Source organism: Thamnophis elegans, chromosome 8, assembly GCF_009769535.1.
Source record: "Thamnophis elegans isolate rThaEle1 chromosome 8, rThaEle1.pri, whole genome shotgun sequence".
Lineage (NCBI taxonomy): Eukaryota > Metazoa > Chordata > Lepidosauria > Squamata > Colubridae > Thamnophis > Thamnophis elegans.
Window position 1 is genome coordinate 8,367,583 of NC_045548.1, and position 14,671 is coordinate 8,382,253.

Here is a 14,671-nt window from a genome sequence, read left to right on the forward strand (position 1 = left end):
GAGGAAGTCTAGGTCAGAACAGGCAAACTGGTTGCTGAGAAAGGAGAAATGGATTCCTGGCAGACTGCTTATTGAAAAGGACTGCTAGCTGAACCAGTCGGCTATCGGATGGTGGTTGAATGGCTAGAGATCTGTCCAGGAGGACAGAGCATGGATCCCACCTACAAAACACGTGGCTTCCAGTGATGACTTTACCATTAACTTTAACAGGCCTCAATTTGTGCCGAGGCCCCAGCCGAAATAAACGTTGAGATTCTGTTTCACAGTTCCAGAGTGAAACTGTTTTGGCTAAGTCTGAGCTTTGGACCATTGAGACCAGGAACATGAAGGAACCCCCCAACTGGGTGTCCTCTGGGCAACAGTGATCTCTTCAACTAATCTTTTCAATCCAGATGCACTTCAGTCCTTCTGACACAAGTGTGATGTCACCAGGATTATCCAAACATAATTCATAAAAGGATGGAATGATAATCATGTAATGCCTTGGTATTTTCAAATGAAATTTATTCTGATGTTGGGGATTTAAACACATTGAAATAAACATATATTCTTCCCCATCTCAATCTTTCATTTTTATTTATTTTAACAAAGGTTCATTGGGGAACTAAAAACTACACATTCACATATGTTATCTAAACATGCACGCACGCACACACACACACAATTGTTGTTATATCACTGTTTTTCTTTGTTACATGTCTCAAAACGTTGCCTTAGAGCACGCAATATGTTTCCTGGGATTTCCTGGTGTTTGTCCCGTAAAGCCTCTATTGCCCTTTGAGTCTGTTGGAGAGATGGAATGGCATGGGTGAGATGCGGAAAAGAAAGAAAAAAGGTGACATAATTAGATTTATGTTTCAGAAATTATAGAGAGAACATTTCAGAATTAAGATATAGACTATTCTATAGAACATATTTAAACATACTATATATGTAAAATTCCAATTTATGGCAAAGATTTTTTTTCTCTGTTCCTACTGATACCACAATGTACATAATCAGATAAATCACATTTTTCCTTTGGGTTAACTCATATGGTGCATATACAGTGTAGAATTACTTCTCTGCCTACATTCAGTAGTATAATTAAAACAAAAAAACAAAACAGAACCTGGATGCCTTTCATTTAATTTGCTCCTAGCTGTGGCTTGTTGAGTAAACCACAATTATCTGGATTCAGCATTTACTTGAATATGTAAATCTCAGTTTAGATGCCACAATAATTGGTTTTTCAGAACATGCATATCCCAAAGGAAATTGATTATGGCTTTATAGGCTATATGAATCTTTAAATTTCGCAGCTGAGCTTCCCTCTTGCATTCTATGTCGAGCCCATTTTTCCTCTAAGGAAAGGATGCTCCATTCTATTGATCAGGAAAATAAAGAAGCAGGACATATAGAAAGGTGTTCTAAGGACTATAAAATACTATAAATGTGACTGAGTTGAATCACTTTGTCTTCAACAATCTGGAGCCTCATATCATTAATGTGATGATATTTATCAGCATTACAAATTAAACAGGAGATAAATGGCAGACTTGATTGCTGCTTGGATTTGTGAAGGACTTGAAGGAGTTAAGAGTTGAATCCCAGAAAGTCAGATGCTTTATTATACTGAAATCATCTGATTACATGAAAATTCTGCCTACTGATCTTGACATGGTTGCAGTCTTTACAAAAGAAGTTAGTATGCAATGGGATATTTGTGAACTACAGCATTTGCTCGAACAGGAGATTGAAGCTGTGCCCTAAACAGTCCTCAACAGATCTGAAAGCTATACCTATTCTTGGACTCCGTCTTCAGACACTGACTCCTGCCTTTGTCATTTCTCAAAATGTTTTCATTTATTCTATGTGAAGCTACCATTGAAGAGAACTTTAGCTGTTTGCTGCAGTTCTTAGGGCTTTAGTATGATAGCAATTTGATGAATGTTTTCATTTAAGCAAGCAGCTAGCCTTGTTGAATAGTTTGAATAAGTGATGTTTAAACAGTGATGGATGGATGATGAATGGATGGATAATAGTCTTACACTGACAGTTAAGTACCAAGCACTGAACTATAATTCTGTATATCTAAGTTGTGTATTCTAATAACTGTTACTATAGAATTATAATTTCATGAACAAAGTGAAAATTTGAATATATATTTTATTCCCTTATAATACTTACTTTTTCAGCTAATTTTTCAGCAGATATATTTGGATCATATGGAATTGGTTTTCCAATATGGGTTATAAGTTTAACTGGAAACAATCCACATAATGGAAAGGTAAACCATGGCATTCGCTCATATAACCATCTCATTGGTCCTGGGTACGAGATTTAAAAATTTTTAGAAACACATATTAGCAGCAGTCTGCGAGTTATGTATTAGTCTTTCTAAAATCCTATATTTGAATATTAGCAATTTTTAGTAGCAGTGTTGGAACTTAGTAAAGTAAAGGTTTTTCAGTTGAGGGGGGGGGGAAGTTCCCATGTTTGAGAGCTACAATTTGCAAAGTTCAATTTATATTTTAAAAGGCTTAGAAAATTAGAATTATGAAAAACATACATATAGATCTCACAAGGCTGATAGAAGGCAAGATGATGGATGGACAGACAGGTAGGCTTCCTGTAATAAGCACCAATGCATTTAAAATATATGGTTAACTTTGCTGAATTTCCATAATTTCTGGGTCAGCCTTGGGTCCATAAAATCCCATGACATCATGTCACCTTTGGGTGACACCTTTGGGACCTTTAAGAGCCGAGGTGGCGCAGTGGTTAAATGCAGCACTGCAGGCTACTTCAGCTGACTGCAGTTCAGCAGTTTGGCTGTTCAAATCTCACCGGCTCAGGTTTGACTCAGCCTTCCATCCTTCCGAGGTGGGTGAAATGAGGACCCGGATTGTTGTTGGGGGCGATATGCTGACTCTGTAAACCGCTTAGAGAGGGCTGAAAGCCCTATGAGGCGGTATATAAGTCTAACTATTGCTACCTTTGGGAAATGTACTGAATCAGATTTTACAGCAAAGGTCTGATGATTGAGCTACAGTATCTTTAAATTAAACATGGTAGGCAAAGATGCGGATGCATACATTTCTAGCCTCAAAAGTAATAATATTCCTGAGAATACATAAAGTTTTACTTACGTATATTTCCATATGTTACATATGCTTCTCTAATATTTTGTGTAAACATAGGTACGATTGGCTAGATGAAGGAAAAGAAAGAAATAATGAGACTATTTTAGTCCCTGTACATGAAAGAAATAAAATACTGGGTTTCACTGTCTCTTATAGGACAGGGATTATCATGGATCAAATTTCTAACTGGCACTTTCTCTTTCATATTTAATTCTAGGAAAGTAACGTAGAGAAAATCTTATTCTTTTGATGGGGATTAAATGAAAGGTTGATACACAAAAAGAATAATTGAGGACTGCAAGGAGAAATTAATTTTTTAAAAAATATATTTATGTAAAGTCACAGATTGGAAATCCTTTGGGATTCACATAAAGCCTTCATGAAATATTATTTCATACAACATGATATTAACTTAAAAAGGAATATCAGCAGAGAACACAACCTATTTTTGAAAAACAAAACAGAAAAGAAAGAAAATCCCAGAGAAGATAAGTATTCCTCAACAAATTAGGCCCTTACAGTGACATTATCAATAGTATCAGTGAAAATTGAGTGTGTAGATGAACTAGGGATGTAGCTAGCATCTGAATAACAAAAAGAAAAAGAAGAGAAAATAATATTGCAATTAGAACAGGAAAACATAATACTAATGTAAAACGTTGCCAATAAAATAATCCATAATTTTTTTTTATCAAGATTAATCTTTTATTACATTTTCCTTTTCCTTTATACAATCACTTAAATACTGTGCAGTTAAAAAAAGAAGCAATAAACAACTCATAACACTTCTATCCTACATACACCCTTCCTTCTACCCCTCCAACTTTCATTTCTCCCTTCCAACAATCCCCTCTTCTACTTCCCCTCCCCCTCAGCCATTCCTTTCTCCCCTTCCCACCATCTCACCCTCCTTAAATTCCCTTCTCACTCCCTCTTAATTCCCCCCTCTTCTTTCCCTCTACACCTCGCTTCGGTGTATTTCTAGTATTCATTGGTCTATTTGTTTTGTACTAAAACAAAAGAAAAATAAAAGGAGAAGAAAGAAGAAAAGAAAAAAAAGAAAAAAAAGCAACAGTATCCAAGTGCATTCATTGTTCTGAAAATTAAGTCTATATTTCCACCCTCCCCCCACCCACCCACCCCCTGAACCCCCCTCCCTGACCCCCTTCCGACTTCCCAGGTCCCATTCCCGGCATCGTTCTTTATCAAGCAAAGTCTGGAGTATATTGAAACCAAATAGATTAAAAGTTACAAAATAATAAAAAAAAAATAAAGAACAAAAAAGAAAAGAATAATAAAAAGAAAAAAAAGGGGGGAAACCCCCCCCCCCAAGAAAGAGAAGTCAATAAACTCTCTAACATTAAACTCAGCTTCTCATTATTTTTAAAATCTTAAACAATGTCTTTACCCGCTTCCGCATATAAATTTTATACCTCCCATCCTGCCTTTACCCGTGTCCACATATATATTTTATCCTCATCCATTGCTCCTCTCATATTTACTCCACCCTCGTGTAGACTCTCCAGATAATCTTTCTTAACCTTGTATTCAAATAACAATTTATACAAAAATCAGCTTACATTCTGGATCAAGGTAATCTAATTGAACTTTCACTACCCTTCCATCTACCCCACGCCACCCGACTCCATTCATCCCAAACCACAATCCAAGAAAACTACGATCTCCGCTCTCCTCGCCCCAAAGAATAGATCATGCGCAGTTTAAATTAAGATTCAAACAAGTCTTATATAAGTCCCATACAATATATGTCCAAATTCAGCACCGCTTCTTTCAGTCTCAATATCTCTTCATCGGTATACAGCTTTGTCATTTTATACCAGACAGGAGTCCTGAAATTTTATTCAGATTAAAAATTTAAGAAGTATTTTAAAGGCATAGCTGGATCTTTATTCTTTACTCTTCTTTAAACAAAAGAGAAATATGTAGATAATAGTAGTATGAGTAAAGAAACCAATTTTTTGGAGCATAAGAAAGGACAGATTCGCCGTTTCCTGGTCTGTCAAATCTGATCGATGGTTGCATTCACTTTTCTGTTCATTTGCCAATAGGTATAAATGATTGATATGAAATGGAAGCATAGCATTTACAAATACATTTTTTCAGTTAAGAGCAGGACTAGGAAAACGACAAATGGCTCACCACTTTTGCATCGATGGCTGTATGAGCAAATCCTTTCCGTTTCCCCCATATTAGTTTGTAATGATTATTTCCATAGTTCTGCTCTCGCAGTCCTCCTGGTACAATGATCAGGTGGTTCCCTTGTTTCAGAATGTCTACGCTCTGTTCTCTTGTCGGATGAACGTTGTGTTGAAGGTCAAAGTACAGAGTTAGTCCTGCAAAAGCAGACCTAAAAAATCATTCTGTTCTTGCTTGTAAAAGAAAACATGATAGTTCAGCTAAGAGATTAAAGGAAAAAAAAAAAATTGGACTTTCCGCACCACTGAATCAATGTCTTTTGATGATAATTAAAACTAAACGTATAGTGTTTTTACCTGGTAGACAAAAAAGAGCATGATGCATCACACAATACCAAAATTTCCCAGTAAGTCTATACATCTTATGGACAAAAAAATAGATGTCCTTTGGAAAAGCTCCATGGTAAAAAACAAAGATTGCTGGTTCTTTTGGTAGATTTTCTACTCCAGAAACCTCATAACCTGTTAAACAGAGGATCAATGAAATGACTTCAGTATTGTTTCACAAGGGTCTCCTCCAGAAGAAAATATGATTGCATAGAAAAATTGCTTTCCTTATCTTTCTTAGCTACTTGTGAAGCTAAAGGTGGCGCAGTGGTTAGGGTGCAGTACTGCAGGCCACTTCAGCTGACTGCTAGTTCAGCAGTTCAGCGGTTCAAATCTCACCGGCTCAAGGCTGACTCAGCCTTCCATCCTTCCAAGGTGGGTGAAATGAGGACCCAGACTGTGGGGGCGATATGCTGACTCTGTAAACCGCTTAGAGAGGGCTGAAAGCCCTATGAAGCGGTATATAAGTCTAACTGCTATTGCTATTGCTAAATATTTTAAATCATATGTCACTTCTGGAACAACGTGCTGTCACATTGATCAATCAGAACATCAATATCAACCAGAATCGTATGATATTTAGGTGTTATATTACATTTGTGACACAACATATTCCTTCTAATTTCCAATAAATCATTTAGATTCATACCAATTAAACTGACATAAAAGCTTATCTTTTATCTTAAATATCTCAATACAATCTTAGGATATTTTGACCATTGTAAAACATTTTTAAAAGACAATTTTGGTATTCTGCCTACATTTCCAGAATTATTAACAGACATACAAAACGTTTGATGTCCATATTGCGCCATGCCAAAACCGTGGTAAATGATGGGTTAGTATACAATGTAAAGGCATCAGCTTTTAAACAGTTACTGAGCTGACTGAAACCTTTGGACTTTGCAGATCATCCTTCACTTACAATCAGAATTGGACCCTAAAATTGATTTGTTGAGTGAAGCGATTGTTAAGCTAATACCATGTCACCACTTTTCTTAATGACAGTAATCCTAACTGTCCTAGTTTTGACCATTAGGTGACTAGATTAGATTAGATTAGATTACTTTATTTGTATGCCGCCCTTTTCCCTGAGGGGACTCAGGGTGGCTCACAATTCAAGGGGAGGGAAGGACAAACAAGTTACAAACATGAAGACAATACATCGTTAAAAAGCGCAACAGTCATACTATTCGAGTGGGGTTGAAGTCTTTAGCCCCAGGCCTGTCGGGACAGCCAGGTTTTAAGGGCTACGCGGAAGGTCTGGAGGGTGGTGAGGGTACGAATCTTCACGGGGAGTTCGTTCCAGAGGGTCGGAGCAGCCACCGAGAAGGCTCTCCTCTGGGTAGTTGCCAGTCGACATTGGCCGGCTGATGGGATTTGGAGGAGGCCTAATCTATGGGATCTTATTGGCCTAGTGGAGGTAATTGGCAGTTGGCGGTCTCTCAAGTACCCAGATCCAATACCATGAAGGGCTTTGTAGGTGACAACTAGCACCTTGAAGCGCACCCGGAGATCAACAGGCAGCCAGTGCAGCTCGCGGAGGATAGGTGTTACGTGGGTGAAACGAGGTGCACCCACGATCGCTCGCGCGGCTGCATTCTGGACCAGCTGAAGCCGCCGAATACTCTTCAAGGGCAGCTAGATACATTTTTAACTGGATTGCTGAGAAGGGACCCTGAGCTTCCTCGGAATAATGGGAGAGGAGAGGACACAGGTTTCTGAATACATTCAGACTAAGGCAGAATATCAGCAAATGGCTCGAGCCTGTATAAATGAAGTAAGGAAAGCCAAGGCTCCCAATGAAGAACGGCTTGCCACAAAAGTAAGAAATAACAAAAAAAGCTTCTTCCAACATGTTAACAAAAAAGAAAAAAGTAAAGGAAACAATTGGTCCATTGCTGGGAGGAATTGGCAAGAAGTGACAAGCAACAGGGAGAAAGCAGAACTATTTAGCTCATTTTTTGCATTTGTCTTTTACACAAAGGGATAAAACAGTCCAACCTATCAAAAACAGCACCACAAAAATCAGATTAGGAACACAAGTTGAAATAGAGAGGAAAACGGTAAGTGAGCACCAGTCTACCCTAGACAAGTTCAAATCACCAGGACCGGATGGATTGCACCCCAGGGTTCTGAAGGAACTGTCAGACGAGATCTCAGAACCACTGAACTCTATCTTTCAGAGATCCTGGAGCACCAGGGAACTGCCAGAGGACTGGAAAAGAGCTGATGTGGTTCCCATCTTCAAAAAAGGAGGGGGAAAAGATCCAGGAAACTATAGACCTTTCAGCCTGACCTCAATATCAGGAAAGATTCTGGAAAAGATAATCAAGCAACGAATTAGTGAACACCTAGAAGCAAACAAAGTAATAGCCAACATGGGTTTGTCAAAAACAGATCATGCCAGACTAATCTTATTGCATTCTCTGACAAAGTGACAAAATTAGTAGACCAGATGCCATTGATATAGTTTACTTGGACTTCAGTAAGGCATTTGATAAGGTAGACCATAACCTACTACTAGATAAAGTAGAAGAATGGGGGTTAGACAGCATCACCACCAGATGGATTCGTAACTGGCTGACCAACCGCACTCAATGTGTAGTCCTCAATGGAACTGCATCTATATGGAGGGAAGTATCCAGTGGAGTACCCCAAGGCTTTTTTTTAGGACCAATACTTTTCAACATCTTCATCAATGCTTTGGATGAGGGAATAAATGGGGAACTCATCAAATTTGTAGATGACACCAAGCTGGCAGGAATAGCCAACACTCCAGAAGACAGGCTTAAGATACAGAAGGATCTTGACAAACTTGAACATTGGGCACTATCTAAAAAAGTCAAATTCAATGGTGAAAAGAGTAAGGTTCTACATTTAGGCAAGAAAAATGAAATGCACAGGTACAGTATATGTGGTACCTTACTCAACAGTAGTAACTGTGAGAGGGATCTTGGAGTCCTAGTGGACAACCATTTAAATATGAGCCAGCAGTGTGCAGCAGTTGCCAAAAAAGCAAACACAGTTCTAGTCTACATAAACAGAGGGATAGAATAAATAACACATGAAATGTTAATACCACTTTATAATGCCTTGGCAAGGTTGCACTTGGAATACTGCATTTAGTTTTGGTCGCCATGATGTAGAAAAGATGTGGGGACTCTAGAAAGAGTGCAGAGAAGAGCAACAAAGATGATTAGGGGACTGGAGACTAAAAGATATGAAGAACGGTTGCAGGAACTGGGTATGTCTAATTTAATGAAAAGAAGGACTAGGGAAGACATGATAGCAGTGTTCCAATATCTCGGGTTTGCCACAAAGTAGAGGGAGTCAAACTATTCTCCAAAGCACTTGAGGGCAGAACAAGAAGCAATGGGTGGAAACTAATCAAGGAGAGAAGCAACTTAGAACTGAGGATAAATTTCCTGACAGGACAATGAATCAGTGGAACAGCTTGTCTCCAGAAGTTGTGAATGCCCCAACACTGGAAGTTTTTAAGAAGATGTTGGATAGCCATTTGTCAGACAAACTGGGCTTGGTCCTTATCCCACAGGGGAGGACAATGGGGTGTGTACTATTGTTTCCCAAGATTTGAGATCCATCCTGTTACCCTTTTCTCCTCTTGGGATCATTCCTATTTGATTTTTGATGTTTTGTACCACTGGACATGAAAATTATACATTTTTTCTAGTTATTTTTAGGAATATAATGATACCAACATGTACATGCCTAAATATTTTTGGTAGTCTATGGGTTATATATGAAGTTTTTCTTTTTAAAAATATGCCTGACCATAGGATTCAATCAACTTCTAAGGGAGTTTCTTGACTAGTTTCTGAAGCATTTTTACAAAAAATGATTTATACATAAATTGACGCTTTACATCAGTTTTCCATTCAAATTCTATTAGATTCAGTTGCAGCTCCCAGATGGACATTACCGTGACCCGTCAAAACCGCGGTCCACAAAAGCGTGCTCGACGAAAGCGCGCATTTGACGTCATCACAGCGCGACGAAAAAAAAATAAAAATTGAAATAAAAATAAAATTAAAGCAAGCCGATTCACATAAAGGTAAGGGTTAGGGTTAGGGTTAGGGTTAGGGTTAGGTTTAGGTTTAGAGCATTAGGGTTATGTTTAGCGTTAGGTTAAGGGTTAGCATTAGGTTTAGCGTTAGGTTAAGGGTTAGGTTTAGGGTTAGATTTAGGGTTAGGTTAAGGGTTAGGTTTAGGGTTAGGTTTAGGGTTAGGTTTAGGGTTAGGTTTAGGGTTAGGTTAAGGGTTAGGATTAGGTTTAGGGTTAGGTTTAGGGTTAGGTTAAGGGTTAGGTTTAGGGTTAGGTTTAGGGTTAGGTTTAGCGTTAGGTTTAGCGTTAGGTTTAGGGTTAGGTTTAGGGTTAGGTTAAGGGTTAGGTTAAGGGTTAGGTTTAGGGTTAGGTTTAGGGTTAGGTTTAGGGTTAGGTTAAGGGTTAGGTTTAGGGTTAGGTTAAGGGTTAGGTTAAGGGTTAGGTTAAGGGTTAGGTTTAGGGTTAGGTTTAGGGTTAGGTTTAGGGTTAGGTTAAGGGTTAGGTTTAGGGTTAGGTTTAGGGTTAGGTTTAGCGTTAGGTTTAGCGTTAGGTTTAGGGTTAGGTTTAGGGTTAGGTTAAGGGTTAGGTTTAGGGTTAGGTTTAGGGTTAGGTTTAGGGTTAGGTTTAGGGTTAGGTTTAGGGTTAGGTTTAGGGTTAGGTTAAGGGTTAGGTTTAGGGTTAGGTTTAGGGTTAGGTTTGGGGGGGTTAGGGTAAGGTTTTCGCTTTATTTTTACATTTATCGATCACAGTGCGATGTTTTCGTCGCGCTGTGATGACGTCACGTACGCGCTTTCGTCGAGCGCGATTTTGTCGTCCGCGGTTTTGTGGTGGAACCGGACATTACTGCTCGTTATGGGTGGTCAGAAAAATGATGCTTAGACTGATAGTAAATTCCTCATCTCTGCCTAAAGAATGAATTAAGATATACTTACCGTGCAGAATTTTCCCATGCCACTTAGCTGCCAGGGCCAAAAATTTCTTTGGCTTGTCCCATTTTTTGCTCTCGGTATCATCTGGCAGATTGCCAAGCATTTTCCATGCAAACATTATTGCAGTGTATAGATACATGAGAGACAACATAGATAAAATGGGATAATATAAAATTATCAAAGTTAAGGGATATACAATAAACCCTGACCATCCTTCCAAAATGCAAGTTGACCAGATGGTAAATTCATTTCCTAAGGTATGATATATATTTTCCTCAGACATGTTTGAAGTCAGACTTCAAGTCAGTATATAAACTGAAATCCATTCACAAATAAAAGTATTTCTTCCTGGAAATGAAAAAATAAACATACAAGCAGGCTTTATTATGAGCTCTGGGGAGAACCAGCAGAATATCAGCTGGCATTGTATACAAGATAATGACACTTTTAAATAGCCTTTGGAGAAGATTGTGCTGAGGGATGGTTAAAAAAACCAAGGGTTAGTACAATCAATCTGATTATTGATCCTTTTAATCAAACATTACTGGGATTGTTAAGAGGACTTTTTTTTAACCAACCAAGAAAGAAAAGGTTTAAATGACCCGTGACCCGTCAAAACCGCGGTCCACAAAAGCGCGCTCGACGAAAGCGCGCATTTGACGTCATCACAGCGCGATGAAAAAAATTAAAAATTGAAATAAAAATAAAATTAAAGCAAGCCGATTCACATAAAGGTAAGGGTTAGGGTTAGGGTTAGGTTAAGGGTTAGGGTTAGGTTTAGAGCGTTAGGGTTACGTTTAGCGTTACGTTAAGGGTTAGCGTTAGGTTTAGCGTTAGGTTAAGGGTTAGGTTTAGGGTTAGGTTTAGGGTTAGGTTTGGGGGGGTTAGGGTAAGGTTTTCGCTTTATTTTTACATTTATCGATCACAGCGCGATGTTTTCGTCGCGCTGTGATGACGTCACGTACGCGCTTTCGTCAAGCGCGCTTTTGTCTACCGCTGTTTTGTGGTGGAACCTAAATGACCAGCCAAAGATGTCTGTTTAGGAAGGGGTTTGTGATTTTAGAAACAACTTGTTGGATATTGTGCACACAGGACCATTCTGGACTTCTTTTCTTCCTCTGATGATATCCATTCTTTTCCTTCAACCTCAATGCCCTTTATTTTTTATGAAAAGAAATTAAGTGCAGATACTTTGCAAGAACCCCACTTTCCTTTTCCCTCTGCTAATACCTGGTCAATACCAGGCTGATTGGGATGAAGAGAACAAGGGCACTAGTTCTATTTGAAAATATTAATCTTCTAAAATTTTGGCAAATTAACACCATCATCACCAAAATTTTCCTCTTGTAGTTCTTTTACAGAGAAAATATCAAGGATGAGTAAAGTACACTACATCATTCTCCAAAGAACTTCCATTGTGCTCCTTTAAACATAGGAAGTGCCCCCCCCCCTTTAATAAAACTCTTGGATGAGAAGTGAAAAGTCTTGAAAGGAGAATGAAAAAGTCCAGTTGCCCCTTGAAAAAGCACCTTTCTGACATGACATTCTTCACCTTATGAAATTTGAAGGGAGGAGAAATGTGAATGGAATCATGCCCAATCAGACACATAAGTGTAGAAATGGCACCACTCCTTTAATAGTTCAATAGAAGTGCTTGATACAGGCTTCATTTAAAGATTTCCACAACATCACAGAGTAATACACAATAAGAGAAAGAATAGCTTGTTTCACAATATAAGAAACTCTCTGATCTGCTGACACAATGAGTATTTCCTCTTTGTTTTTGTCAGCTAAGCTGCTCAAAGAACTAGCAGAAGTCTGATAGAAGCAATAGAATATTCCATGTACTCTGACAACTGGTATCACTATCAGTCTCTCTTCTTGGCTTTGCATGTAAATGGAAGGAAAATAGCTGTAATATTTCAGATTTTCAGGTATTTGAGGAGCATCTTCAGAAATGTCATAAAATCCTGGAATAATATTTAGTTTTCTGCAAAAAAGATTCTAAGCGCTTCATCTGATGCCCTAAGTCACTTAGAAGTATTGTTGAAAATGGGCAATTCAACAGAATTTCCTTCAAAAGGAAGGTGCAAGTTATATATTAAAAACCTTTCATCAGCCAACCTTTTTGCAATAAAAAATATTACTCTCAATTCAGTATTAAAATATGAATGGAGTTTAAAAATAATCAGAACATTATTGATTAAAAATAGAAAAATAGAAGAACCCCCCCAGCCCCCCCATTCAATAAAAGAAGATGAATTTTACCTGGCTACCTCTTACAAACAGCTTGCTTGGAAAATCAGTTTTACTCTGATGTAATAACTTTTAAAATGAACAAATGTTATGTTCTCCTCCCTCAGAGGGTGGAGTGAGAACAAACTCAATTGAAATAAATCACGACCTAGAATTAACCATCATTTTAGCCAATGCCAACTAACATTGATCTGATTTTTACTACATGGAACTCGGGAGCTGTACAGATTCCTTTGCACAGCAGCCAAGTTGAATAATCTAGTGTATTTGCAGAACTCGATGCACGAATAAACAAAAGCGGTTATGCAAGCCCAGTTTACTCATCGGAGAGAGGAAAGGAAAACCAGTTGCTTATCAAAGAGATGGGTTGAAGTTTGACCCAGAAGTGTTTGAACATCTCCCATTGCTAGATAGAAAGATAAAAGTTCATACTTTTTTTTTCATTGAAAATTTTGAAAAAAATTGAAACTTTTAAAAATGTTTACTTCCCTCCCCCTATCCTCCCCCCCAACCCCCCCAACCTTCCCCCCCAACCTTCCCCCCCAACCTTCCCCCACCCGACTTCCCAGAACCAATACAGGGTATAAATCTTTAACAAAGATATTCTAAAATAAACTTTAAAAAAAGTTAATATCATCTTTCATTTGAGCTTTAACTCCTCTTTGCTAGGCTAGCTCTAAACAGATTATATCATTCCTTGTTTCTTCAGTCATAAACTATCTGGAATTTCTTAGTCCCATATTTATTTTGAGTATAGTCAATCCATCTTCTCCACTCCAGTTTATATCTCTCATTGGAATGGTCCTTGAGATATGCTGATATTTTAGCCATCTCTGCTAGGTTTGTTACTTTTAATGTCCATTCTTGAACAGTAGGCAAATCTTCCTTCTTCCAGTATTGTGCCACCAGCATACTTATCTCCTCCTCTCTGTGATAAGGGTAACGTAGAAGAAGCATAGTATTAACCCCTACCTGTTGCAGATTTTTTTTTTACTTTAATATATTTTGCAGGATTTGATGCTTTGATTTGCATTTTCCAACGGTTAAATCCTAGCCAATATGAGCAGGTGCCATCAATAAGGGATAAAGGGAAGGGGCAAAAACTGTAGATAATAGGGCTTACTGCTCCCAGTAATGCTTTCATGCATTTAAAAAAAAATAACATTAGTTTCCCTGTGTTGCAGGATTACAGAATGGAATAAAATACTCAGTTACTTGTAGAAATGGATACAGAATGATCCAGAAAATACCTTTGCATAGCGTGAGAAATCCAGATTTCCAAATCTGGAGTTTCCATGCTGTCTTGCCATCTAATCTATGCAAAGCACCCCAGAGAAATATTACTGTTTCTTATGCATAGAAGTGTGTGTTTTGAAAGCAGCATATTAGCATGAAATGTGACTCCTGGTGGCATTTTAAAAGTTCCAGTTTAAGAGTTTTCTAGTCAGGACCAGAAAATGATTGATAACACAATGCTAGCTTTCTATCTCTTGTGAAAATGCCTTAAGAAGTTAATGAATCAATGACGGTTATTGGTAATGTTTGTAGTACTACATGTACTGTATTCAAAGGCTGCAGCCGAAACTGTTGCAGAAGATGACAGGCTTTAGACTTCTCAGGATACAGGGAAAGTTTAATTTGGCAGCCAGGTTGAGAAAGTTAGCGAAAAGGCTAACATTGCAAATTCTGAACCACCTTCATTATCGAAGCACGCATTCTTATACATTCTCAAAGGCAGCGTAACACGGAAAC

General features: G+C 38.2%; 1 protein-coding gene and 1 long non-coding RNA gene across 3 annotated transcripts; both read right to left on the reverse strand.

Annotated features, from left to right (window-relative positions):
• Nucleotides 1–487: 487 nt before the first annotated feature.
• On the reverse strand, nucleotides 488–13,033 carry LOC116512193 (transmembrane protein 68-like). 2 transcript variants are annotated; one of them, XM_032222527.1, is made up of 7 exons: nucleotides 12,932–13,033; nucleotides 10,667–11,011; nucleotides 5,639–5,803; nucleotides 5,286–5,479; nucleotides 3,132–3,192; nucleotides 2,170–2,309; nucleotides 488–783 (listed from the first exon to the last, which is right to left on the reverse strand). In XM_032222527.1, exons 2-7 carry the CDS (start codon nucleotides 10,944–10,946, stop codon nucleotides 676–678), a joined length of 948 nt encoding a protein of 315 aa, XP_032078418.1. In that variant the 5' UTR covers nucleotides 10,947–11,011; nucleotides 12,932–13,033; the 3' UTR covers nucleotides 488–675. The 2 variants fall into 2 exon arrangements, with proteins under 2 accessions (XP_032078418.1, XP_032078419.1); XM_032222528.1 differs by having other exon boundaries at nucleotides 12,940–13,024.
• LOC116512195 lies at nucleotides 2,371–3,124 on the reverse strand. The gene is made up of 2 exons (XR_004255845.1): nucleotides 2,978–3,124; nucleotides 2,371–2,715 (listed from the first exon to the last, which is right to left on the reverse strand). It is a non-coding gene; the product is annotated as an uncharacterized LOC116512195 (long non-coding RNA).
• Nucleotides 13,034–14,671: the final 1,638 nt, after the last annotated feature.

Coding starts and splice junctions, on each gene's coding strand:
- LOC116512193 (XM_032222527.1), bottom strand. CDS start 10,946: ATGTCTGAGGAAAATATATATCATACCTTAGGAAATGAATTTACCATC. Junction 5,804..10,666: donor GCATGGGAAAATTCTGCACG/GTAAGTATATCT, acceptor TCTGTTTAACAG/GTTATGAGGTTTCTGGAGTA. Junction 5,480..5,638: donor TGCTCTTTTTTGTCTACCAG/GTAAAAACACTA, acceptor CTGCTTTTGCAG/GACTAACTCTGTACTTTGAC.